The sequence below is a fragment of the Rhynchophorus ferrugineus genome, unplaced genomic scaffold, assembly GCF_030347505.1.
Source record: "Rhynchophorus ferrugineus isolate W39M unplaced genomic scaffold, kcgeb_rfMv2 rfM7, whole genome shotgun sequence".
Classification (NCBI taxonomy): Eukaryota; Metazoa; Arthropoda; class Insecta; order Coleoptera; family Curculionidae; genus Rhynchophorus; species Rhynchophorus ferrugineus.
The window spans coordinates 512,859-539,329 of record NW_027472586.1 but is presented as its reverse complement, the minus strand read 5'-3'; the positions used below and the strand labels follow the sequence as shown (position 1 = coordinate 539,329).

At 37.3% G+C, this 26,471-nt stretch overlaps 4 protein-coding genes and 1 long non-coding RNA gene across 6 annotated transcripts in view; 3 read left to right on the top strand and 2 right to left on the bottom strand.

The window, feature by feature from the left end:
- Nucleotides 1-18,217, top strand: part of LOC143199898 (uncharacterized) — a 212,034-nt gene extending 193,817 nt beyond the window's left edge. The window contains exons 9-22 of the mRNA XM_076410019.1: nucleotides 1,046-1,118; nucleotides 1,756-1,796; nucleotides 5,377-6,076; nucleotides 6,142-6,243; nucleotides 6,309-6,419; nucleotides 8,489-8,675; nucleotides 10,549-10,694; nucleotides 10,758-10,894; nucleotides 10,953-11,199; nucleotides 12,910-13,104; nucleotides 13,244-13,306; nucleotides 15,616-15,884; nucleotides 17,048-17,202; nucleotides 17,797-18,217. Of these exons, the coding sequence (XP_076266134.1) occupies nucleotides 1,046-1,118; nucleotides 1,756-1,796; nucleotides 5,377-6,076; nucleotides 6,142-6,243; nucleotides 6,309-6,419; nucleotides 8,489-8,675; nucleotides 10,549-10,694; nucleotides 10,758-10,894; nucleotides 10,953-11,199; nucleotides 12,910-13,104; nucleotides 13,244-13,306; nucleotides 15,616-15,884; nucleotides 17,048-17,202; nucleotides 17,797-18,081 (2,711 nt within the window). The 3' untranslated portion in view covers nucleotides 18,082-18,217. The remainder of the gene's footprint in view (nucleotides 1-1,045; nucleotides 1,119-1,755; nucleotides 1,797-5,376; nucleotides 6,077-6,141; nucleotides 6,244-6,308; nucleotides 6,420-8,488; nucleotides 8,676-10,548; nucleotides 10,695-10,757; nucleotides 10,895-10,952; nucleotides 11,200-12,909; nucleotides 13,105-13,243; nucleotides 13,307-15,615; nucleotides 15,885-17,047; nucleotides 17,203-17,796) is intronic.
- On the top strand, nucleotides 18,216-18,542 carry LOC143199809 (uncharacterized). Its single transcript, XR_013006543.1, has 2 exons — nucleotides 18,216-18,340; nucleotides 18,403-18,542. It is a non-coding gene; the product is annotated as an uncharacterized LOC143199809 (long non-coding RNA).
- Nucleotides 18,543-19,627: 1,085 nt separating this feature from the next.
- Nucleotides 19,628-23,925, bottom strand: Pgm2a (phosphoglucomutase 2). Of its 2 annotated transcripts, none has more exons than XM_076409916.1 (9): nucleotides 23,725-23,925; nucleotides 22,179-22,353; nucleotides 21,950-22,118; nucleotides 21,725-21,893; nucleotides 21,304-21,659; nucleotides 20,908-21,248; nucleotides 20,215-20,513; nucleotides 19,934-20,160; nucleotides 19,628-19,878 (listed from the first exon to the last, which is right to left on the bottom strand). In XM_076409916.1, the coding sequence occupies exons 2-9, from the start codon at nucleotides 22,336-22,338 to the stop codon at nucleotides 19,776-19,778; spliced, it is 1,824 nt and encodes a 607-aa protein (XP_076266031.1). In that variant the 5' UTR covers nucleotides 22,339-22,353; nucleotides 23,725-23,925; the 3' UTR covers nucleotides 19,628-19,775. The 2 variants fall into 2 exon arrangements, with proteins under 2 accessions (XP_076266031.1, XP_076266032.1); XM_076409917.1 differs by lacking the exon at nucleotides 23,725-23,925 and adding an exon at nucleotides 22,607-22,653.
- On the top strand, nucleotides 23,044-23,873 carry Pop5 (POP5 ribonuclease P/MRP subunit). Its single transcript, XM_076409919.1, has 2 exons — nucleotides 23,044-23,197; nucleotides 23,264-23,873. Exons 1-2 carry the CDS (start codon nucleotides 23,178-23,180, stop codon nucleotides 23,694-23,696), a joined length of 453 nt encoding a protein of 150 aa, XP_076266034.1. The 5' UTR covers nucleotides 23,044-23,177; the 3' UTR covers nucleotides 23,697-23,873.
- A 266-nt stretch (nucleotides 23,926-24,191) lies between the features above and the next one.
- Nucleotides 24,192-26,409, bottom strand: LOC143199807 (uncharacterized). Its single transcript, XM_076409918.1, has 5 exons — nucleotides 26,158-26,409; nucleotides 25,780-25,983; nucleotides 25,588-25,727; nucleotides 25,202-25,401; nucleotides 24,192-25,115 (listed from the first exon to the last, which is right to left on the bottom strand). The coding sequence occupies exons 1-5, from the start codon at nucleotides 26,328-26,330 to the stop codon at nucleotides 24,666-24,668; spliced, it is 1,167 nt and encodes a 388-aa protein (XP_076266033.1). The 5' UTR covers nucleotides 26,331-26,409; the 3' UTR covers nucleotides 24,192-24,665.
- Between the last annotated feature and the right edge of the window lie 62 nt (nucleotides 26,410-26,471).

Here is a 26,471-nt window from a genome sequence, read left to right as displayed (position 1 = left end):
GGAAGGCAAAAAAACGACGAGGAGCGGCGGCGGGAGAGGCGAGGTCCGGCATCGCCTACTTTTTGCTCGATTTTCGTGGTAAACAAGTCGACGTACATGTGCCACTAATAACTTTTATTAAAGAGGAAGAAAATCTAGACGTTAAAGTGCAAACTGACTCGGCAGTAATCCTGCGGATGTTGTTTTTTATGCCGCTCGTTCGCAGGACCGTTTAATTTAACGAACACAACGAATACTCCATAATAAATCCTGATTGATGAATGTCAATTCTATACAACTATTACTAAAATATTTCAGATCTAATATAATAAAGTTGTCTGCTGAGAAATTCATCCACGCAACATAATATCTAATATTATTACTCACAATTTCTTTATATTAATTTAGCGCAAATACTGAAATATAATATTTATAAAGTTTTAAAAATAATTTACCGATTTCGTGCACTGTCTCTAGACATATGCGTAAAACTCTAGATAACTATTAACTTTATACAAAAGCAATACGATCTGCGTAAAATAATGTATAATTTATTGAAGTATGGAAGGTCACTTCCTGTTCCTAATATCTACCTAACAAAATGTACGAAACAGTAAATAAAGTCCAATATACCACGGACTTTTACATAATATCTAAAATTATGACTTGCCACTTTTTTACTTATATTACACATTATATCACAAAATGAAAAATTGTGTGCCAAATTAGACTCTAGATAACCACAAACTGTATACAAAAAAGGAAAATCTGCGTAATATAATGTAAAACTTGTTGAACTATGAGAGGTAATTTCTTGTTTCTAACGTCTACCTAACAAAATATAAGAACTAGTAAATATACAGTTCAATATATATAGTTCTCTGCTCTTACATATGAATTACTTCTTTTATGCGATTATAACAATGATGTTCTTAATTGGTCATAATTTATTAAACTATGAAACGCCGATTCTTCTTCATGATATAAAATTAACATTTCTTAATATATGAATAATCGATGGATTATGAAAAATATAGTTCGTTATACATATGTTTTGTTGTTATAGAAGGCAGTAAATGTCCGACTCCAGGATGTACTGGACAAGGTCACGTGACCGGCCTATACTCTCATCATCGAAGGTAAGAACCCCATAGACATTCATTATTCACATTTACTAATGAATCGTAGTAGTCTAATAGAGATAACACTGGAATAAGTACAAGGATCAAACTGCAATTGCTGAGAATAGAAAAATCTAGTTAACCATGTAAAACAAATGGTTGTTTATTAAATAAATTTATCAGTCTTATATACGTTTCACTCTATCATATACTGAAAAGAAGCTAGCTAACTGGCATCAAAAAAATTGTGTTCATGTTCTTTATAACATAACGTTATCTTTGAGAACAGAATTCAGTATTTAATTGAAAACAACTTTCGTTACTCTCCAGATTTAACAATGTGTGACACCTAGCTAATTTTCCTAAATATGAGAACATATGATAATAGTGCCATATTTACTATTGAAGATTCAAGCATTCTTCACGATATAGTTCTCATTGTATATCCTTTACAGACACTTTAATGACAGATCCCCTGACAGTTTAAATACAAAGTCCAATCAGTAAAGGTACAAGACTACAAGAAATTAGGTTCAATAATCAGTAAAAATTGCCTTTTAGAAGTAGACATTACATTACATCTTTCTATTCTCAAATATTATAGTTTGACCTTCATATACGTAGCATATCAACTAACCCAATACGAATTGTTTAGTCTTTCTGGATGTCCGAGAAAAGATAAAGTAACACCAGAAAGTAAGTGCCAATCGTAGTTTAACATCGTTATCTTAGAACTAAAAAACACACCGTTGAATTGAACTCTGATTAGAACCTTGGCACTGCTGGTTCTGGTCCGAGTTTCAACAAGTCCCGTCATCATCCCCGATCATATATATCATCAGATCACAACGCTTGCCGCATCTCCTCCCCTCCCACATTGTTTTCTTTTATTTCGCTTTAATAGAATAATTCAGCTGGGTAGAGAGCGATTGAAACTAGTTTCACCGTAGTGTTGTCCTATTTTGTTGAGCATAATGTTAGCCGTCGCCCTGTCCCCGCCCCCCATCTGCTTCGCCACCATACCCACCAGTCACCATCATCAACATCCCTGCAAAAAAAATCAGTTTTTTTTTAATTGAGTGTAATATGTAATGTGTGGGACCATATTCGAATTTTTTATTTCTTTGGTTTGGTTTCGGTTGTCAGATCTCTCTACCCGTTATCTTTTGTTTAAATTTTTCTGTTCATCTTCTCCAGCTTCCGAAGAAACGATGGTACCACACACAGCCTCTTATTACGCTCAATTTTACCTATATTTTGTCGGGTGTATGTCGACGTGCGCCCAAAGAGTTATTGATGTTTTTGTACTCTCCGCTCCAAATAGCAGATAGTGACAACTGGAGGCTTAAAGACACGGATAAAAGTTAATGAATATCCGAAGCGTACGGAAAAGTTTCCTCGAAGCTCCGAGATGATGGCGCGGAGTATTTGCTTTATTTTCGTTTCGTCTCCGCGTCTATAACCCCCTCCCCGGTCGCTTTTCAGTCTCAAGACTCGTCGGAATGCTTTATATGAATCCAGAACGAGATGAGAACGTTTTTCTTTTCGCGTTTAGAAATGTGATTGTCGACGAGGCATACGTTCGAAGCGTTTTTGTCTCGAAAATAGGTTATTTGTTGTTGAAATATGCATGGAGACTGCGAGATATCTTCGTTTAGACTGTTTTTTGTATTACTGTAACATCATAATTAATCTTACGTATTAATTGAAAACGATTGAGATAGTCTATTTATACAAACTATTCTGAAACCATTGAATTCTAGATACTTTTCTAACAAGAGTACTTCGAAATTAATTTACCATCTCAATATTATCGCCAGTTATACCAGCAGTTAAAGTGTTTCATCATAAACACATTTATAGTTACATTCTTCACACATGTTGTCTCTTCTAACCTCAATAATTGTTTTATTTAACTTCTTTGAGTACCTTAACCTATATATATTAGAGCTGATAGCTCTGCAGTATAATACAAAGAGAGTTATTGATTGATACCTTCTTTAACTCTTCTTCAACAACTACATATTTTTATATTTCTATCGAATAACTTATCTATTGCTCTTTTATATTCATCTGTAACTCTATACACTGGAATAGTGTTTTAATTAACTTACTGATGATAAAAGCTTTCCAGTAGTGTAAAACATCAAATATCTCTTGGACGACGGCCGATATCGACGCCAAATGCCTAAAAACTGATTTATTTGCATGGATATAGTTCTGGCTATGCACGAGACGATTTTGAAATGTCCAACGCCGGGCTGTAACGGTCGAGGCCACGTGAGTTCCAACAGGAACTCGCACAGAAGCTTGTCGGGATGTCCGGTGGCCGCTGCCAATAAGCAGGCGGCCCGCGAGCAAAAGTACCAGAACAGCTTGCATCAAAGACTAAAAAATCCCACCATTAGCGTGTTTGGTAAGTGGTACCGGTGGGGAGGCCGCTACATCTCATTCCATCTGTGATGCCTGAATGTTGTGGTTCGTTGTGCATGGTACTATTAGCTCAATTTTGCTGCTGCCTCATGTTTTAGTTGAGTTTTTTGCTCATCATTATAAAAGGTTTTAATATGAGGGTATCCTAACTATAACTGAAACTATAGCTGTCTAATCAACAATCAACAACAATAAATTTGACATTATTTAGGCTTCTCTCTATTCTTGGTAACCTCGGTCCCCAGTTTTTGGTTTTTCTAGTGCCTCTTGGTCAATTTTCAAATACTACGATACTTACTATAACTCCGCGAAACAGTCACCGAGTTCTAAACTGTATGTGATCTTTTTATGCCACTTCCATAAACTATGAGGGCACTAATTAGAAAACCCTGTATATACCAGGCTTATAGCCCACAAATAACTCTATAAAATTTCATTACAATAATAAACAGGCCAAACTAACATATCAATTGAAAAGTCCCCGGCGTACCACAGTTAAACACATTTTTTTGGCAAAATTATTATTCAATATAATTTTTATTCAACATAATTCCCTTCAAAGGTGATATACTGATTATAGTGACCCTCTAACTTTTCGATATCATTTTTGTAGTACGATTTGTCCTTTACTTCAAAATAGACCCCTGTTTCGGCGATCACCTCTTTATTCGATGAAAATTTCTTCGCAGCGAGCATTCTTTTGAGATCTGAGAACAGAAAATAGTCGCTGGGGGCCAGATTTGGAGAATACGGTGGATGAGGAAACAATTCCAAGCCAAGTTCATGGATTTTTGCCGTCGTTTTCACTGAGTTGTGACACGATGCATTGTCTTGGTGAAGCAGCACTTTCTTCTTCTTCAAATACGGCCGTTTTTCGGCGATTTCGTCATTCAGACGGTCTAATAACGCTATGTAATAGTCGCTGTTGATGGTCCTTCCTTTTTCAAAGTAGTCAGTGAAAATTATTCCATGCGCATCCCAAAATACAGATGTCATAACCATTAATCGTGTGCAGTCCACTCGGATGACTGTCGAGTGGACTTCGGAGTGAAATGATGGAGCCATGTTTCATCCATTATCACATAGCAACGCAAAAACTCGGGTTTGTTACGCTTGAACATCTTCAAACACTGCTCGAAATCATCCGCTCGTCGTTGCTATTGGTTAAAAGTGAGCTCCCGCGGCACCCTCTGCGCAGAGCTTTCTCATACCAAAATATTCGTGAATGATATGATGTATACGTTCAGTTGATATCCTTAAAGTGTCTGTTATTTCATTCAATTTTAATTTGCGGTCATTCAAAATCATTTTATGGATTTTTTAATGTTTTCGTCGATAACAACCTGCATTTTGGGTATCCGCTGCGTTCACCGTCTTCGGTGCTCATTTCACCACGTCTAAACTTAACATACCAATCCTTGATGATTGATTTTCCTGGAACAGTGTCCGGAAACTCGGCATCAAGCCAAGCTTTTCCTTCAACTGTATTTTTCCCTTCAAAAACAATATTTTATCAACACGCGAAATTCCTTTTTATTCATTTTTTCATAATAACAAAAGTTGCTTCACTCAAAATGCTATAATTAACAAACTAATGATTCGACAGCTGTCAAATTTATACACGCGTCTTTTGAGGCTTAGGGCTAACTAAAAAACATGGATTCAATTCTAGTAGCGCCATCTATGTGTCAGGCCGGAGATCCCTGGTGATAAAAATTGATTAAAAATATTATTCGAGTTCAAGAAAAACACAAATCAAACGCTTTTTATGTTATTCATATCCCGCATGATTATCTCCAGCTCTGATCAGTGGAGGTTTTATTATAATCAAGCGCTTTAACAGGTAATATCCAAAACGACTTCGCGTCGTCTAACTCCTCATACGAAACTGGCAAGAAATCGCCTCCAGTCTCCGAAGACGTCAAGCCCGGATACCTGTCGTCGCCCTATCCCACCACGCCGTTACCGGCGTCGTCCAATCCCGAAGACAAGCCGTACGACCACTACTACAGCGGCGGCAAGACCAACCCCGTCAAACCGGATCCCATGAAAATCCCCAAAAGCGAGATACCACCCACGAGCACCAGCTGCAGCATCTCCGCCGGTCCCGCCCAGAACGAGTTGCTGATACCCAAGACGGAGATCGTCACCACTCCGGGTTCTTGCCGCTCGCCCACCTCCAACATGAGATCCGCCTACGAACCGTACATGAACCAGGACTCGAACTCCTCCTCTATATCCAGCATGGAGGCGATGAACTCCCGGGGACCGCACCAGATCCACCATCTCAGTCCGCATCCCAACTCGCATCCGGGTTACACCATGGAGCATCAAATTCACCGCTCGCCGTACCACCATTCCCCGATGTCCGAGGAGATGTACCACAGGGAACGGACCTACCAGGACATGAACGAGGCGGTGACCACCATCGCCAGACCTGTCGTCACCTACTCCAACGACCTGGTGAACAGGTCGTACGATTCGTCGATAGTGAATTCGGCCAGTCACAGACCGTACGACCCCGGTACTAACGGATTCGAACGGTGAGATGAGCGAGAGGTGATATTGAAAGAAACTCGATGAAGTAATTTTGTTGGTTTTGCTGCAGATACGATTCCAGTCAGTGTGTAAGCCTCCAACAACCTCTGGGACCTCCGAGAGTCCCTCCACAGGGGATTTACGGTTACATGGAGGATTCCCCAGAGCACAGGTAAAGGAATTCGTAAACAGTCGGGGGAATGGTGTTCGTAACGATATCCGTATCGATTTCGGCAGGTATCAGCAAGAGGCTGCAGCCAACCAACAACACCAGATCGCCGTGGCCAACACCCAAAGCATGTTGAAGCAAGAGGACCAAGAATCATCTTCCGGGCCCCTTTATCCCAGGTAAAACAATCGCTATTACTTTTCGTCGATCGATATAACAGAAATGTGTTCTGCGACAAGTCTGAAATATCGCGTTTTTGTCAAATAACTTCATTTCCAAGACCTAGACAAGACATTGGTGTCCATTAGATCGATTTCGCTACTTTATTATAATGAGTTTTCTAACAAGGGCGTTCCAACTTTAACCGAAGCTATAACAGCGAAATCCACATGTTCTGGTAATTATTATTGTTTGCGACCACTGTTGTACGATGACGAAACATCGACGAATATTAAATGGTGTGTTTAAAATGGTCATTTCGCCGTTTTATTGAACCAATCAGTGCAGAATATTCGGTCAACTTTTATGTTTGCACTAAACGCTGTCGATGTATTTTTAAAAGTTTTACACGGTTATTTTTAGTATTGAATTGGGCGACAAGACCTCGAAAACGCCGTACAGCATATCTCTGGTGCAAGTAAGTCAAAATCCGTCTCAAATAAGAACGTTTTGCACATACGCTTATTCCATTTTTTATGATTTTAACGTAAATTTTCCTAAATTTTCGCACTGTGATATACAATTTCGAAACTGACTAGATCGCTGTTTTATTTTTATTCAAATACATGAAATATATAATTTATTGTCATATATAATAACTATGAAAACCGATAATGAATTTTAACCTATTTATTTTTGTAACCGCAAGAACTTAGTTTGATGAATTACACTCAAATCTCCTCCAGACTATTTTCATATAAGATAATATATATTTGATGCTCTTAAATTGAAATACTAAAAGAACTTTTTTGTTTCTTTTTCAATTTATAATCAAATACTGATGATAACAATAATCAATTTTCAGTTTTCGTCTTATCTTTTTTAGTAACTAACAAAACTTGACAACCATTCATTTTGGTCAGTTTTCCATTATAATCTTGGCAAAACCATTCACTCTGTTCATCCAATTTTTGAGGAAAAATTTTCAAGAAATAAATGTAAAAATTATATTTAATATGTGGAAAAAATAGTAATATGTTCGATGCTGTTGAAGTCATCAATGACGTTGTGAACTCTTTTGTGGCTTCCGTTTTAAACCAGCCTCTGAAGGTTCTTGAGTAACAATCACAACGTATTTGACAGCCAATTTTTATCAAGCAATGTGACGTTGTTAAGTTTTTTCTTTGTATATTTTGTATTTTGTTGCAATTTTATAGTTAATTCACAGCAAATGTGGCAAAACAAGTCTGCAACATTTTTACAATTTCTTGGAATTTAATAGCATAAAATTAAACTATCTACTACAAATATAAAGCTGACGAAAATACACAATATTACAACATTCCTAATATATAATTATTATATTTATAATTGTACATATATTTATTTTAGTGTATCTGCTAACAAAAATATTCTTGTTATTCCTAAATTGTAAATATGTAATTTAATAATATATATAATTTAATTAATTATATATATATATATATATATATATATATATATATATATATAATTTGGCATAAACTATGAGCAAAGAAAAAGAAAGATAATGAGAAAACAAAGGAGTATAAGAAATTTCTAATGAATTAAGTCAAAGAAATCAGAGATGATACTGACAGAACAGTTTGTTAATTGATAAAATTTATAAAAACTAAAATTGTATTAATAAATTGAATAAATATTCGAATGTATTCATCTAAAAATACTTTAGAGCCAAAAATAGACCTAACAAAAATATAGCAGATGTAATCCAAGTTGTCATCGATCTATAGTAGTATATGATGACTATTTTACTACAATTTGGCTTCGTATTAGCCTTATAAATAAAAAAATCTTCGGGGAATACCGTACAATCATCGATCACGTCGCCAGATGTATTTACAGCGTTTTAATTTTAGAGCGTCATGTACGGTCGGTCCCTTATAACTCCCTTGACCCACATATATTCATTGTCGCGAAACAAAAAGGGCGGTTTTATGGTACATATCAATATTCTCGACGGCAGAAAACCACCCCCAGTCCCCGCCCGCGCGGCCCCACATGGCCGGCGATGTTATTTTCGACCGGTTTAATCCCGATCCTGTTCCAGGCCCATGTACCAGTATGACACCGGCAGCGGTGCACCCATACCCGTTGGATTTTCCGCCATCAACCTGTCGGTGAAGTGCGTCACGACCGCGCAAGCGGTACAGATGAAAGCCACGGGTCCTCATACGTCTCCAGGTGGTACCGTTATCGATCTGAGTACATCCAGCGTCACGACCACCAGTCCCCAGGTAAGGAAGATAATGCCGTCATTCAACAATAGTTTATTTCGATTATTCAATCGATTTTTTTTATATTATCAAGACATGGCCCTTTAAAAACATGCCCTTTAGAGGAATTTTTTCCAAAATTTAAATTATTTTCAGTTTTCTGAAGTTCTACTGAACTAATTTACTTGAAATTCGGTGTGATTTTTCTTTATCCATCCTTTTATTTAGTCAAAGTAAAAAAGAATCAAACAGAGTTCACAGTTAAAAACGACAACGTGTTTTACCATTTTTTTATATTTCCCATTTTATTTTAAATAATAATTCTGATTTTGTTGTAAATTAACTGTGATACAATAGAAGAATGTACAGAGAAGGCTGACACCAAATGTCAAATAAATCGATTCTGTAGAACTTGAGACACGATGTCAACCGTCTCTATGAAAAAAGCGTTTAAAGTTTCGAGTGAAGCTACGTGCAGTCGAAACCTTTCAATGGTACTTTTGTACTTGCAATTTTTCAATCTGCCAAATCTGCTCTTTCAAAAAAAGCATTTTCCGAAATTCCCCTTTCAAACGAGAGGTTCTAACCTCCTTTGTAGTGGTAGAAGCTTATATTTCTGAACGCTCTATCCGGATATTGTCACGAGATGTGGAGAAAAATATCGATATTTTAGAAAATATCAGCTTATTTTTGACAATATTGATCTTTTTTCATTACAAACCTACTATTCCACGTAAAATTCAATTGGTGGCAAGGGGAAAAAAATCTTAACACAACAGTTCAATACGCGTCTTCAAGGCAACTCCAATTTCGATACTAATATGCTACAAAAGTCGAAATTTCGAACATTGTGAGTTCCAGCATATTATGTTTAGGTGCGAAATTCCATATTAGAATACCATTTAGAGTACGAAAGATTCTGGAAGATCCCTATCGTCTATTGTTGGATCTATTCCGGCCTAGCTGGTTTGGATGTCGCGTCACTAAAAATATTTTAATTTTAATATTTTTTTTTTGAAATATTTTCAAATGTTTAGACTAGAAACTTAGTTTAGGAAAAAGTATTTCTATTCGAAGGATTTAAACTATTTAAACAAACGTTCCTCCAAACAAATGTTAGTCAGTTTCAAAATAAGCTCGAATAATTCATACAAAATATGGGTGTTAAAAAATCCTTGATCATTAAAAATAGATGATACCAAATCATCCGAAAAAAAAAGAAATAACACATTAAACAAGAAAACGGCCAAAACACAAACAGCGACTAGATCTCGAGCAGACCGCTTCAGAAATGGCGCTTCCGTACACGTCAATATTTTTAATCGGAAAGAGAGCCTTCCATTCCGACCTGTCCGTTAACGAAGCCAGGAGACCGACCTGGAAAAACTTTTAATGAGATCCCGGCTTTTCACTTTATTTCCGAAAACTTCCGCCGCCTCCCCCCCGGCGACTCCCCAACCGCCGATGTTATTCCCGCTACGTGGTGACGTTAACGGAGAAATGGCGGAGGAGCATATAAAGTTATGGCGGAGGCGCCGACTAAACTAAAAAGCACAATTTTACAAATATTAATCTATACTAATACCGATGCACGCTTCATCATGATTATTCGAGGGTCAAAACGTCACTGGTTCTCGGCTGGCCACTGGCAATTACCATTACGTCGCGCCTTGTTCGCGCTCTAAATTTTATTTATTCACCAAGCAGACCACACTTATATCCACTTAAGTAAGTTATGGCTTGACCGGGGGTCATTCCGGTCAGACAGTGGCTCTGGTCTCATTTATTTTTAATGGACAACGTTGCCGGATCTTCTTATCCATCCGAAAATATATTTTAGAGCATTCAAAATATAATTATTATGAAATTGATGATGTCAATATTTTTCCTTCAGGTTGCTTACAGTTCACCGCATTATGGCGGACAGAGAGTAGGGGGTAGTCCCCAAGCAGCCGCCAGCCCTCATCTCTCTGCCAGTCCCCAGGTACCGAGTCCTCAAGGTCAAACGTTAGACCTCAGTGTCAGTCGACTATCTCATAGGTAGGTAGATTTATCTGAACTTATACGGGGATAGTCTGCGAACTTTGTTGTTTGGTATTGCAGTGGGGTGAGGCCTTTCGGATCAAGTGGAGGACCTCCAGGGGTACTGGCACCGGCTCCCGGTTCGGGATATAGTAGAGAATCGACCCCTGACAGCGGGGGATCCCATTATATGGACGCCTACAGTCGGGACGCTGCCGGTAATAACGTGGGACTCATTTTTCTTCAGATATCCAACACTTTTGATGCTTTTTCCAGCATACGGTTCCATGAGCCCCCATCCAGGCTATGGAATGACGACTGTTGCGTCAGACTACGCCACCAATCCGTACTCGGCACCTTATCCCACACCAGCCACTTATCCTTGTGGTCCTGGTGGCTATCCGGGAGCTGTGACAACAGGATATCCCGTACCGCCAGGTGGATACTCGCCCGGTGCTTGTTACTCCATGCCTCCTCCACAACACTCATTGCCCCAACACGAGAAGCCTCCAAATAAAGACAGGTAAGTTCCCGTTGAAGTATTTGTGACGTCACGAATCGAAAGATGAAGTAAAGCAAAAAACGTGGATATAACGAAATCAAAGTTCTTGCTTTTTGTGGGACGCATCGACTGATGAGACCGTTTTTGGTACAGCTACTGTTGGCCCGGGCCTGAACAGCCGCTGTCAGAGTCAGGATCAAGATCCACTGTGAAAGGTCGCGATCTGGCCCAGTGCCCTACGGTCAGCTGCGACGGCGTGGGACACTCGACTGGGAATTATTCCACCCACAGAAGGCAAGCGCAATTTTGTTAGCAGTATCGGCAAGATTTAAAGCGCTTTTGTATCGTCAGAAATTATTAATTTCTGCTTCATTGTTCAGGCAGCAATAATATTTCCATCGGTGGCCCTGTTATACTATGGCAGCAATATACTGAAGCAGTTTTTGAGTTGATATATTACTGAAACTTTTAAGACACCAATTTAGCGCAGTAGTTAAACCTTGGACATTTTGAAAGGGTCTCATTTAGCAAATTCTCATGACAAATATGTATAACCATACTTATAATGATCAACTAACCGAAGAACTAAAACCTACTAACAGAAACAATCACTAGAATTATGTAACTATGTTCATTTAAAGAAAAATAAAACTACGAAACATAATAATCTAGCCCTATCAAATCAAACACCAGTCAGAACCACTTGACGTCATAGTTTCGTAAAAACCATGTCCCACATACTATATAGGCGATTCGTCAAAACAGAAAGCCAAAATTTTCCAAAAATCAACCCCTTGAGAGTTTTTTGCAATAATGGGTTTTGTTTAGTTGAACTTTAATCAAACAATTATATATAGCATCTCAATAAGTAATGAAAAGAAACTGAACCATATCGATATTTATTTAGCCTTCGATGTATTTTTAAAATATCGATATATCGATATGCGGAAGAATAAAGAATATCGGAGAATCTCAAATATCGATACTTTTAACAATATCGATATTTATTTTGCAATAATCAACTTCAAATCCCCTAAATTTTAATTTTAATTATTAAAATATTTTCTCCTAGAAAAAATCGACAACGAGCAAGACCGATACTCTATTTTCAAACTGTCGATATTTCTTAAAAATTTCGATATGTCGGCCAAAAATACTTTATTTTCCGATATTCCCACTTTCCATGTCGTTTGGCTACTAGAAGAAGAATTGACAACAAACGAAACCTAACCTCAATTTTAATCAGCAGCATGATTGACGATGTCGATGACGATTACTAATCCCGATATTACATTTACAAGAAAAATCGCAAGAAACAAAAAAACGACAAACCATCAAAGCAATCCATGAATATAAGAAACTTGCAAACTGTCAAACGTTTACGTATTCTGACATTGATTTAGTGTTAAGGGAATTAAGTAAAAGCATCGTCGGTTAGTTCCTCAAAATGAGTCATCATGCCTATTCGATGAATAGATTGTGGAATTATTTTTGGTGGTGACTCATTTTCATCATCATCATCATCACTAATTATCCAAATTATTACATTTGTATTAATATTGCAGAGGCTGAAGAATTATGAAGTGTGAAGTTTAGTGATTAAAAGCGCTTTAAATATGTTTTAACTGTCAAAATTCACACGCTGTCTTCTCGTTGGTCTCGTTTTCGCCATCCGGACCACAATAAACCCCTTCCTGTTCAATACTAACACGACGCTTCGCTTTGTTATAGTCTCTCGGGATGTCCGAGAGCCGACAGAAGTCAGATCCAAGCCCACTCGCAAGAACTCAAGTGTCCGACGCCAGGATGCGACGGTTCCGGTCACGTGACGGGCAACTACTCGTCCCACAGGAGCCTGTCGGGGTGTCCCCGCGCGAACAAGCCCAAGAGCAAGCCCAGGGACGGCCAGGACTCGGAGCCTCTAAGGTAAGCCCACCGCGCTCTTCGCCGAGACTTCGATTCTCAAACTAAGACAATAAACAGAACTCTAACTCGAACACTAACCTCAATCGCACGTTCCTATGACTGTTTTTGTATTAAATTTGTCACTTTTACACGCAATCAGATGCCCTATACCAGGGTGTGACGGTTCTGGACACGCAACTGGAAAGTTCTTGTCTCACAGAAGGTAAAACCTTAGATCTAAGATTAAATCCGGACGAGATCAGCAAAATAGGCGTTCAATTTGCGATCAACTGTTCAAATAAAACTTTGAGTCGTTCAAATGCATTTTTTTTTTCTTAAATGAACTACAAAAGAGTCTAGTTCTGAAGAATCCAAGCATGCGCAAAAGGATATGAATTTGCAACGTTGCCAATTGTTCAAAATTATCTTGAATTCACAAGTTAATCTAAGAAACGAAAGTTATAGTTCGTATACTTGAAGTAAGTTTTGAAGTAGTAGAAGTTTAGTGACCATTATTTTAAGCTTATATTATGCCTAAGGTATTTAACTTTTTATAAACATATTTAATTTCAAAAGGAAAAAGAGAAAATAAAACACCATACAAGGTAACAAACATAATTTATTTATCAATATATAAAAACATAAGCATCCATTTATCTGTAAAATTACTCACTATTAAAAATATCTTCTCCCCTACCAGTGCCAGGGTTAGATTCAATATGCCTGGATTCTACCTTTCGATTACTTGTAAATTGACAACGTCGCAAAATCAGTACAAAATATCGAAATTTTCCGAATACTGGTTAGGATTCTACTATCATTAGGGTTTTACTGTCATTCTTCTTCTTTTTCTTTGACTTCCACATATAATTTAATGTAAATTACAACGCGGCATCAATAGTAACATACATTGTGTAGAAATCAAAATAAAATCGTCAATATAAGGTATGGTAATTAATCATAAAGGATTTTTCAACGGAGCTTTATCAGTAAGAGAAATCTAGACCGGATAAACCTATAAGAGCTTAATTGAAAAGTCCCAGGCTTGACACATAGATGGCGCTACTAGAATTGAATCCATATGTTTTTTAGTTAGGATTAAGCCTCAAAAGATGTGTGTATAAATTTGACATCTGTCGGATCATTAGTTTGTTAATTATGGCATTTTGAGTGAAGCAACTTTTGTTATTATGAAAAAATGAATAAAAGGGAATTTCGCGTGTTGATAAAATATTGCTTTTTGAAAGGAAAAAATACAGTTGAAGCAAAATCTTGGCTTGATACCGAGTTTCCAGACACTGCCACAGGAAAATTAACCATCAAGGACTGGTATACTAAGTTTAGACGTGCAAAATGAGCACCTAAGACAGTGAACGCAGTGGACGCCCAAAAGAGGTTGTTACCGATGAAAACATTTAAAAAATCCACAAAATGATTTTGAATGGCCGTAAATTGAAACTGAATGAACTAGCAGACACTCTAAAGATATCGACTGAATGTATACATCATATCATTCACGAATATTTGGCTATGAGAAAGCTCTGTGTAACGTGGGTGCCGCGCGACCTCACTTTTGACCAAAAACAACAACGAATTGATGATTCGGAGCAGTGTTTAGAAATCATCAATCGTAATAAACCCAAGTTTTTGCGTCAATATGTGACAATGGATGAAACATGGCTCCATCATTTCACTCCGAAGTTCAATCGACAATCATCCGAGTGGACTGCATACGATGAACCCACTCCAAAGCGTGGGAAATCGCAACGGTCGGCTGGCAAGGTTATGGCTCTGTATTTTGGGATATGCATGAAATAATTTTCATTGACTACCTTGAAAAAGGAAGGACCATCAACAGCGACTATTACATAACGTTATTGAACCGTTTGAAGAACGAAATCGCGGAAAAACGGCCGCATTTGAAGGAAAGGGAAGTGCTACTTCACCAAGAAAATGCACCGTGTCACAAGTCAGTGAAAACGATGGCAAAAATCCATGAATTGGGTTTCGAATTGCTTCCTCATCCACCGTAGTCTCCAGATTTGACCTCCACCGACTATTACCTGTTCTCAGATCTCAAAAGAATGCTCGCTGAGAAGAAATTTTCGTCGAATGAAGAGGTGATCGCCGAAACTGAGACCTATTTTGAAGCAAAGGACAAATTGTACTACAAAAATTGTATCTAAAAGTTGGAAGGTCGCTATGATCAGTGTATCACCCTTGAAAGGAGTTATGTTGAATAAAAAAAACTAATTTTGCCAAAAAAATGTGCTTTACTACGGTAAGCCAGGGACTTTTCAATTGACCTGTTATATCACCTGGATATGTTTCTCTAAATTGGTATCTTACTAGTTGGTAAAACGGACCAAAAATTTAGAAATCCTTTAAAATTAAATACCATACGCGATGCCCGTATATTTTGCTGGTCAATTCCGGAACAAAAATAAAACGACAAGCCTCAGTCGATATAAAATAAAATTGTTTTTCTGATGTGTTTCAAGTAGTCAATATTGAACCGGATGTTCTTTGCAGCGCCTCCGGATGTCCGATCGCGAACCGAAACAAAATGCGGGTGCTCGAGAGCGGCGGCAGCGTGGAGCAGCACAAGGCGGCCGTGGCCGCCGCCACCGCCATGAAGTTCGAGGGGGTGAACTGCCCCACGCCGGGCTGTGACGGCACAGGTCACATCAACGGGTCTTTTTTAACCCATCGCTCCCTTAGTGGGTGTCCAGTGGCGGGTCAGACGGTGAAGAAGGGCAAATACCCGGAAGACATGCCGTTCTATGCTAAGGGATATACAGGTAAGGGGTCTGGGAGGTCTTCTCAACCAATATATGAAATCGTTCGGCCTTCCGTTATCAAAATAACAATGATATCATAACCAGTCTATGAAAAGAACGAGAAAATACGTCTAAACTACACCGATGTCATCAACACCACACTATTTCACCATAAAAACTCAACCCGAAACACAAAACTTAAATTTTAGTTCATATTTAAAATCCTAAACAATAAAACTACACTCTCAGTTAGTTATGACATTTAGCAGGCAACCGGTAGTAAATGTTTCAAAGACGGAATCTGTTTTACCCTATTTTAAAAAAGAGTAGCTTTATTTTATTTGTTTATTTCTTTTTCAGTAATATTTCGCCATTTATTTATTAAAACCCTGGCACAAAATACATTATGTTTTCGTTAACATAATTTATTTCAAAAAAAAATCGAATTAATGAACTCACAAAAATAAAGAAAAATTCCCACGTCAGTAATGTCAATTATGACAATTAACCTATCATTTATATGATTTTATTTTTATTGACATTTCATGAATATTTTATTATTCGAAAATCGATACAAAACACATTATTATTCTTATTGTCAGAAAAACACATTAGAATATTGCGTTAATGAAATGTGTTACAGGAAAATATCTAATTAATAAAATCAAAACAACAAAGAAAACCTCCAACGTCGGTAGTGTCAGTTATAACAATTAACTTATCAAGCAGTAACCGATATTTTATTGTGAAACTCCCTTTAATTATTTTTTTACAAGAAAACTTACTTTATTTTACTTATTCACGTCCACATTTGATGAATATAAAATGATCCCATCACTAATACAAGACGCATTATTATTTTTATTACAAAAACACGACAAAATTAATAATGAACCAAACTTTCATGTCGCTAATGTCAACTATGACATTAGCTAATTGTCTAGCCGCCTGTATTACCACACATCAACGCCAAAATCCGGTTTTTCGTCGCTTTCTTATCGCAAACGAGCTGTACAAAACATACATACACGCCAAACGATAAAACGCGATAAAAACAGTCGACGATTCGCCCGGCCTACTGCCGTCGCCTAGCCGCATTCGAGTACGAACGAAGCCCGACAGATTTCACGATACCTCGTCCTCCAATCTAACTCGGACACTCATTTGCAGATATATTTTTATAGGTATGGACACCAATCCGAACGGTGGAGAAGACCTGATGACGCTGGAGGCGGAAATCTCCGAGCTGCAGAGGGAAAATGCTCGAGTCGAGTCACAAATGCTCAAGCTGAAATCGGACATAAACGCCATGGAAACGCATCTGACACACGGCGAAAAAGTAAGTCAAATCGAACTGTCACTGCCACTCTTATCGTGTGATTTTTCTGGACATAACCTCCAAAAACTTAGGTGAAACCCTCTCCCTAAGTTTAAATATTTTTACCTCAAATTTGTGACGCTCTCCATAATTGAAAATGATACAAAAAAGATTATCATTTATTAGTATTCGTTTATTAATACTAAACATTAATAAAGCCACAATTCTGAGATATGGACGATTATAATTACAGATATATCCATTTATATTTTAAACTCGTTTTAAGCGTAGTTTAAAGTAGAACTAATGTTAGAACAAAAAATCCTTGGATTTAATAAAAATATTAATCCATTATATCAACTACAGTTTCCTGTTTTCGTGCCGTCCTGTGGTGCCATCTACTGTCGGATGATTGTTACATAAAGAAATATAAATGGATCTATAAATGCCATATTTGTGCCAGCGCCATCTGTCACCCCCCCTTTATAAGACTTTTAATTTTACAAAAGAACTCTCATAAAATATCTCTGATTCATAACCTAACATAGTTTCATATCTCACCAGCGCTTGCGCAAAAAACCGATCGGACTACACTAAACACCTTTGCTCCACCAGGAATCGCAGGCCCTGGTCCAACGCAACTCCAACCTCAACGAATACTACGAGAGCCTACGGAACAACGTCATCACCCTGCTGGAACACGTCCGGCTGCCGGGAGGTGGCGCCACGGCCGCCGCCAACCAGCAGGAGAAGATCGGCCAGGAGAACTTCGACTCGTACTTGAGCAAGCTGCAGACGCTGTGTACGCCCGAAGGGTACTGTACCGACGAGAACAGGCCCCTCTACGAGACGGTTAAATGCGCGTTACAGGACTTTACGGTCTTACCCACACCCATCTAAACGTAAGCGTCATCCTCCCCCGTCGATGTGAAGATCCCTTTAACCAGAGAGAAAACTACAAGGTGAACGCCAGGCGACCAGTAATACGCCACCGCGCCCAACCGGTGGCCTGGCCCCGCAAAAGTTGAACGTTGTAATTTTCGTGTTCTGGCTCGATTCTCGTTTTGTTTTCGACACCCCTGACTCTACGCTAAGAACTAGAAATAATGAAAAATTCATGTTTTCCCCCGTAAGAATGAAAAAAATCTAGAATGCTAAGGTAATACTTATATAAACCTTTGTACGTAATATTATCTTGTGATCTCTGTACATAACTTATAGTGTTAAACGATTAAACCGAACAAAAGTATTGAGGAAAAGACGTTGTGAATGGAAATAAACCAAAAACAAAAAGAATAAATCTATGTATATAACCAATTATCAAATATAAGTGTATATAATATTAAACAAGAAGCCAGAGACGTTCTGATGTTTTTGTTGATTATGAATTGTTACGTTTCTTTTTTACATTTGTATGAGCGGGATCTCGGACGGGCGTCGGGAGCGCCATCGGCCTCCCGAGACTCTGCCGGGACCTGTCGTTTTGTTAGGAGCCCCTTCCCCCTCCGCCCTGAAAATATATTTTGAATATATCGCTTATGTATTAGTAAAGAATTTTTTAGATCTGTGATTATGTATACCTAGATTTTAGATAGTTAAATATTAGCATTATTTACATTAATACAAGCTTTGGAGTTTTGTTTTCTGTCGCCAGTGACGCGCCGTTCTTTTGTCACTCCCCGTTTATTAACATAGACGGCTATGAAAATGACTTTATCGAGTATTTGATGGATAAAAAGAAGCCCTCTACGTTAACGAATGTATTTCGTTTCCGTTTCGTTTAGACTAACATTTTAAATATAGGAAAACGAACGATTATTATTACGGACATAGTGCAATAGCCAAAATCGTGCTCAAGACCGTTTGTTTCCGTTACGTTTCGGTTCCCGTGTTTCAGTTCACTATGCTATTCATTCTGACTGTTGTGTAACTCTGTACATACCGATTGAGACAAGAAAAGACACTTATCGTGATGATGACGATGATTACGATGATAAAAATGTAAGCAGAATCTCAATAATTAAATTATTTGTTCACCAAATATATATGTTACTATACATGTGTTGTTATGAATAAAGTAACTAAACGGCCAAAGATTGTTTCATTTATTTTTTGTTTGTTTAGAGCCAGCAATAAGTGTTTTTTATGAATGGTAAAAAAGGATACACAAAAGCTTATGTTTTATAGATTTGTATCCGGAAAAACGGAAAAGTAGCTCATGCAATAACTCAAGTTTTTAGGCAATATGCATTTTAATAGAAGAGTGTTTCTATACATACTATTTATTTTAAGTATCAACAGAAATGGAAAATATTAATCGTTTTATTTTGAATTATAAGTAGTATATGTAGGCAAGACAAGGTAGATCAAGTGATTTGTCTTAATAAATGATGACCTAAGAAAGAGATGGCTGGTAATACACAGCTGAGGACTATCAAAACTGCTATTTGATACAACTCTATGATACATGTGCTTAAAACATGGAGTATAGAGAGTTTATTTAACGATAATAAATTAAACAATAAATAGGAATGGCGTTAAGATATTAGATATAAGTGCAGTATACATAGTAGTATACATGTGGAGTGGTAAGTTCAAGCCTTCTGTGGTATCAATCCATTTATCTCTGGCTGAAAATATTCTTCGCAGATAGCAGTCACCATCTCCCTTAAAGTTGACTCCACCACGGTTTTGTCCCTGAAGTTAAAAATCATCAGGTTTACGCAAACAATAACACAATACCAGTACTCACTTAATGTCCGGACTTGTGCAGAGCTCCGTGTAATACTTGATTTTCGGTTCGGTGCCACTGGTCCTCAATGTAACATGGAGTCCATTATCGTAGATGAAGGTGATCATCTCCAACTTGCAAGAAACAGGCAGTACAGCCCGGTTATCCGACTGGCTGTTGTCGTAACCCGTGGTCAGGTCCCGTATGGACACAACCTTGTATTTGTCGTTTAAAATACCCGAAGGATACTGAAAAAAAAACACATCGTATTCCTTGTAGGACTCGCGGTCCGTCGTACTCACCTGATTTGTTCCGCCATAGTTCCGGATCCTGCCGAAGATCGTCCGTATTTTCTCAGGATCGTAACAGAAATAATAAGAGTTCAGCGATACGTGGAAACCGTATGTGTCGTACAGTTCCGCTAGCTTGTCCACTATCTGTTTCCCTTCGTCATATAACAGCGAGACAAGACCGGCAAAGTGAGCTAGGGCTGATACCCCATCTTTATCTACTATCTGGTTGTTGCACATGTACCCAATGGCTTCCTCGAAGCAGAATATAACATCGTAACCATCCTTCTCGAGCTCAAGAGCTTTATTACCTGCAAGATGTTGTAATTATAAGCGTGGTGACCCATTATTTCCGCAACAAATAATGTTTTTTCGAAAAAAGACCCTATTTAGAACTATAAATGTACGCCTAATTTTCCCGCCAATCTCATGTGACGTCACTTCTGTGTAAAATTAAATTTTGCGTGTTAATTACGACTTTGAAAGGTTGTATATAAGTAATTTACGGCACGTTAATGCGATAATACGTCAAAAAACAAACAGAAAACTAACAATACAAGTAAAAACAATTAAAAAAGATAGAGCTTGGCAGAATGAATACAAAACAAAATGTAATTTGCACCCGTTTACATAGAAGTGACGTAATTCGCTTTGATCCATGTCGAACTTAGGACAGCAGTATAAAAAATGAAAATAAGGACTTACCAATCCATTTAAATCCGGTTAGAGTATCAACGAAATTGAAACCCTCCATTTTGGACATGGTTTTCAATATCATGGAGCTGACCGTACTGGCTATCATGTACACCTTGTTCAGGGGCCTGTCCGGATGATTTTTCCTGTAACAGGTCAGGATCCACCAGCCAAATAACGTCCCCAGCTCGTTACCAGTGAAGATCTTCCATTCCCCGGTGTGTTTATTTTTCTCAGCCACTGCGAATCTGTCAGCATCTGGATCGTTGGCTAAGATGACCGTGGAGCCGTTGGTTTCGGCGTGCTTGAACGCCAAATCGAGACTGCTCTTGCCCTCTTCGGGGTTCGGAAACCTGTAAATCGAAAGGCGTGGGTCTCGCTTCTTCGACTCAGCGGAAAATGTCTTACTTCACCGTAGGGAAGTCTGGATGAGGATCTTTCTGTTCCGGAACGCACGACAAGTTGATACCGATTACTTGCGCTACTTTCTCGACGGGCATATACCCAACGCCGTGCAGGGGGGTGTAAGTGAAAGGTACGGCGGCTTTCCTGTTTTTCGCGACAAGATCCGGATGGATAGCGTCAGAAATAATCGTCTTCAAGTAACAATCCAAGACCTCCGACATGGGATCAACGACTAGGTCATTATTCTTCAGTATTTCCGTATTCCACGACGTCTCCCATGGTTCGAGATTCTTCAGGATAGATTCCTGTATCCTCTTGTCGACGGGGGAAACGATTTGGGCACCATTCGAATCGTAAACCTATAAAAATCCCGTTAGTATTAATATAATGCGTTGATAATGCGATCAAAATGGAAATACCCTACCTTATATCCATTATCATCCTTGGGATTATGTGAAGCAGTGACCATTACACCACTGGCACATCCGTACTTTCTCACCGCGAATGGTATAAAGGGTGTAATATTGTAATCACCAAACAATCTTATTTTATAACCAGCGTTAGCGAAAACCGTAGCTGTCAATTCTGCCCACCTACATCAAACACCATGGTTACATCGTATCAAAAGATTCCGAACATTAACGTCCACCTCTTACTGTTGTGTCTCCCATCATACCCAACCGTCACGCCTTCAGCCTTCAAGAGATCGCTTCGGTGTTGCTCCAGATAACGCAGGAATCCCTGCGCCGTTTGTATAATGACCAGATCATTCATGCAGGCGTATCCAGCGGCCATTTTACCCCTTAAACCAGCAGTGCCTTAAAAATATCACATACAATATTAAGGCGACATAAATATACGCAATATTTAAAAAATACCAAAGTCCAATCTTTTCAGCAGAATATTCTGAAGATCCTTCACGCTGTTCTCTTCAGCCAACCGCTTAATACAGTCTCTGGTCGTCTTATTCTTATCCCAGCTCAACCATTCGTCGATTTTGGCCTTAACATCTTCTGAAAGACCGCATTTAGAACTCATGATGGTATTTTGATTCTGGAAAATAGCACACTTTCTTGAAAAACTCTGACAACCCTATATTAAAAGCTACAATAATCCAGAAAGTGAAGTTTTTTAAATAGCGACAGTCGAATTGATTTGAGAGTCTTCTATGATTATTCGTGTCTTGGATATGAAGAAATAATAACTGAGTTTTCAAAGTCTAAAGTTTTACTAATAAAATGATAACAGAAAGATAAATTGTCGATAATTCATTTGCCAAATTATGTTTAAAGCGATAAAAATTCACCAATTAAAAGCGATAAAGCCTGTCTCGGGGGGGTCTTAAGTCACCAATAAATTTCATAATGTTTGTTACAAACAATTGAGAGAATTTGCGAGAATTAAAACTAAGTTTATCAAATTTCATAAGAACAGTGTTGAAACGACCTTAAAAACATTATAATCTTATCTTCAAGGATAAAATCCAATATGAAACGAAACATAAATACAATGAATATTGTAAGTTATCTTAAAACATATTTATATTATATTCAAGTATGATAACACATTAACTCTATTATAAATTTATCGTCAACGGGATTTTCTCACGTTAATATATCAGGTAGCGTTACAAAACATTTTTTTATTTAGTTATAAGGAAATGTAATTTTTGGATTAAAATAATAAATATTCAAAATAACTGCATGATAAACAAAAATAATATGACAACGTCGCACTGTCAAACCTACCAACGTTACGGTTGACAAAGGTTAGGTTATGTTAAGTTAATTTGTTTATAAATATATAAGTTTTGCGAGTGTATTGTAATAGGAATTACTTTGAATAAACACATGTTTTTATGAGATAATACATAAAAAATGGTTAGGCATAAAAACAGGTAAGACATATTTGTTAAAATATATGTTTAAAAAACCACCGGCTTTTTACCTAAACATGTCCATAGGTATATTGTGGTACAAATTGGACTTCTCTATACCAAAGAAAACACGCTTATGAAAATTCCGCATGAATTAATCGCTTTGTCAATAAAAGAAAAAGTGCAACAACTGCATGGGGACTTTGGGGAGGCCGCGATCAGAGCAGGATTCACGGCCAAGTATTGCAATGAGTACACGAGGATCGCAATAATCCGGGTTCGACACGGGCCTCACAGGCTCGTTACCAGCAGCATACCTTTTATTAGAAAATTAAACAAAATAAAAGTATCAATGAGCATATTGTATATTGGTGCCACTATACGAAAGTGTTTCTCCTTTATCAAACAATATCAAGAACAAAGTTTTGAGAAAATGTGCGACCAGTATAAGACTCCGGAAGAATTAGAAGCTATAAGAAATGTAATAACGGACTTTGAAAAAATTCTAAAATCCATATAGGTATAAACAACAATGCAAGGATACATACCTGTTGTAATGCAATTTAAAGTACCAAGTTTCAAGGTTACCCAGTTAGATAATACGCGGAAAGTGCGTGACCTTGACTGTCTAGATATCAAAAAAAGTGGAGTCCTGTTAAAAATACCTTAAATTAATATAGGACTTTCGAACTGTAAATGTCTATGTTAGCTATAAATTGTTGAGGTTATGTGACAGGTGTTCCACACTTGTGTATTACTGGTCATCTAAATATTTGAAATTAATGTATTATTAAAACAATAAATAAAATTTATTCATATATGAATTGTGTTTCAAATCATATTTAATATAGTTTGAGTTATATTTAAAGAAAGTATTTATAATAAGGTACAAGCAACGGTAAAGAATAATACTAAACTGTAAATATCCAAATGTATTACTGGTTGTCTGTACATTTAAAATCAATGGTATATTTTCCATAAGTTTCGTTAGGTCGCGTTAAAATTATAAAAACAATTTTGTAAAAATATTAGATTTATTATTTATAACAATGTACAAGCAACGTTAAACAATAATACTAAATATTGGACTTTATTATAATAGTAGTAAAATTTTGAATTCCATACAACTTTTATGCATTATAACAGTATCAAAAAACAAATGAACAATGTTAAACATGACGTTAATCGATAACACAAGACTTCAGATCTGTGGTAACTATGCTGTAAGTTTAAAAAGGACATACAGTGGCCTCCCAGTCTATACATTCTCATCAACTAAACTTAAATCTATAAAGTAACAAACTTATAACCTAATTCTCCCAATGAGGCACCACTATTATTGCTTTGCGAAAATATCAAAACAGCATTCCAAAACAGAAAAACTGACAATATCAACATCAATATATCTTTGTCAAAAATAATAGAGAATCGGAATTTCAACAACCTTTGTTTTAATTGCTTTCTAATGTTATTTGCTGCACGTTACTTTTTAGTCATTATAGATATACCTGTCGATATTTTGCCGTCTAGTTTCATGCATAATGAAGAATATAAGCATGATAAAACTGTCCTTATTTGTATATTGATTCCACATATATCTTATTAGGTACTGATCGACATAGTCTGGATTGTAGAACTGTGCTTCCTCGCACAGGCTCAATGGTTTCTTCCAGATAGTGTCCAAAATGGAAGCCAACCTCTGATTATTGAAGGAGTTAAACATTTCATCCATGTACTTAATGACAGGGTAAACTTCACGTAACTTGCTTACTTCCTCATACAAGGGTAGAGACTCATAACTGGGTAGTACCAGTATAGAACCTGGTTTAACCAATATCTGTATGAGATTTATCACATTGCTTTGAACCTTTTTTCTTTCGTCTGGCTCGTCGGTGTTCAGAAAATCCAAAGTTTCCAGCCAGAATTTCTGTGGAATGCTCTAAAAACCCAATAATATTACCAAATGAAAATCTAAGTACTAATAAATTGATAACTAATTAATTAAATTCTTATAAACTAAATTACCTCTATTTCTGATATACACAAAATAGGTTTGCAGGCCTTCCTCAGTGATTTGGTACTATTTAAAAGGTTTGGGTAGATATCAATGAGAACTACCACATTCTCACCGCCAAAAACTCCAAATCCTGGCAACATACACATACAGGTCAAAGAAATTTTGGCTGCTCTATTATATAATGCACCCACTAATTTTCTTTCTAGACCTATACATCAAAACAAAACAGTTATAATAAAGAATTGAAATAACCAAATTACATATTTACTTTTTACCTGTGCCTTCCTTATTTTAAGCTACATTTAAGCAGCAAGAAAACCAGAAGTTAGTTAGTACAGCAATATTGGAATGAGGGTTAGTAAAAACAATGAACAAATTTTTAAAACAAACATACCTAACATATTCGCCATAGTTTCCAGATCTATGCCCTTAGCCCATCCATACAGAATTCTTATTGCACTTCTTAAATCACAGGTCAGTCCATAAAATATTGAGTTTTTTCTTATTGATTCTTTTCGTGAACAATTTTCACATCTAGAGGGACGGAATATAAATTAAAACTATTAAAAAAACATTTGTACTGTACCTGAATCGATATAAATCACGTAGTGTTGATACATATTCTACACTCATGTATTTTGAGCAGTCTGGGTTATTGGAAGCATTAGGACAGGCGACAGTGGATGAAAGCAAACTAATCGTTAAAAGCCAAGTTATGAAATTACTACTTCTGTCTCTTAGTTTCGGCACGAACGTTTCCTGGTAGGCATCTGAGAGACCCCCATTATCACTAAAACACGAAATAAAAATCAATAATTTCCGTACGACATGCGGGTACCCTTATAGTAAATAATGACGCACCAAAATAGTGTGTTGGTAAATAGGATATAACGTCTTACAAATATTCTGTATTTTAACTATAAATTATCACTAGAAAAACTAGTAGAAAAGCAACAAGTTTCACCTGTCAAAAGCCTTAAGACAATACTGGATTTTCTTTTCCGGGAACGGGACATCGTCGTAAAACAGACGGTTTTTGTCACCGAACTCGGACTCTGCCTCGGACGGCTCGTTGTCGTAGGCGCGAAGTATGAAGTTCTCGTCTATGGTAGAAAAATCAAACCTTACACAAAACATAACAAAAAAATCGAGGAACAACAAAATAGCCCCTAATAGTGATCAACCGTCCCGTCAAACGTCAAACGAATCAACAGACGACATCGATCGAGATCGACGCGCGTGCTCGTTCAAATTCGGGCGGAGAATTAGTGACATTGA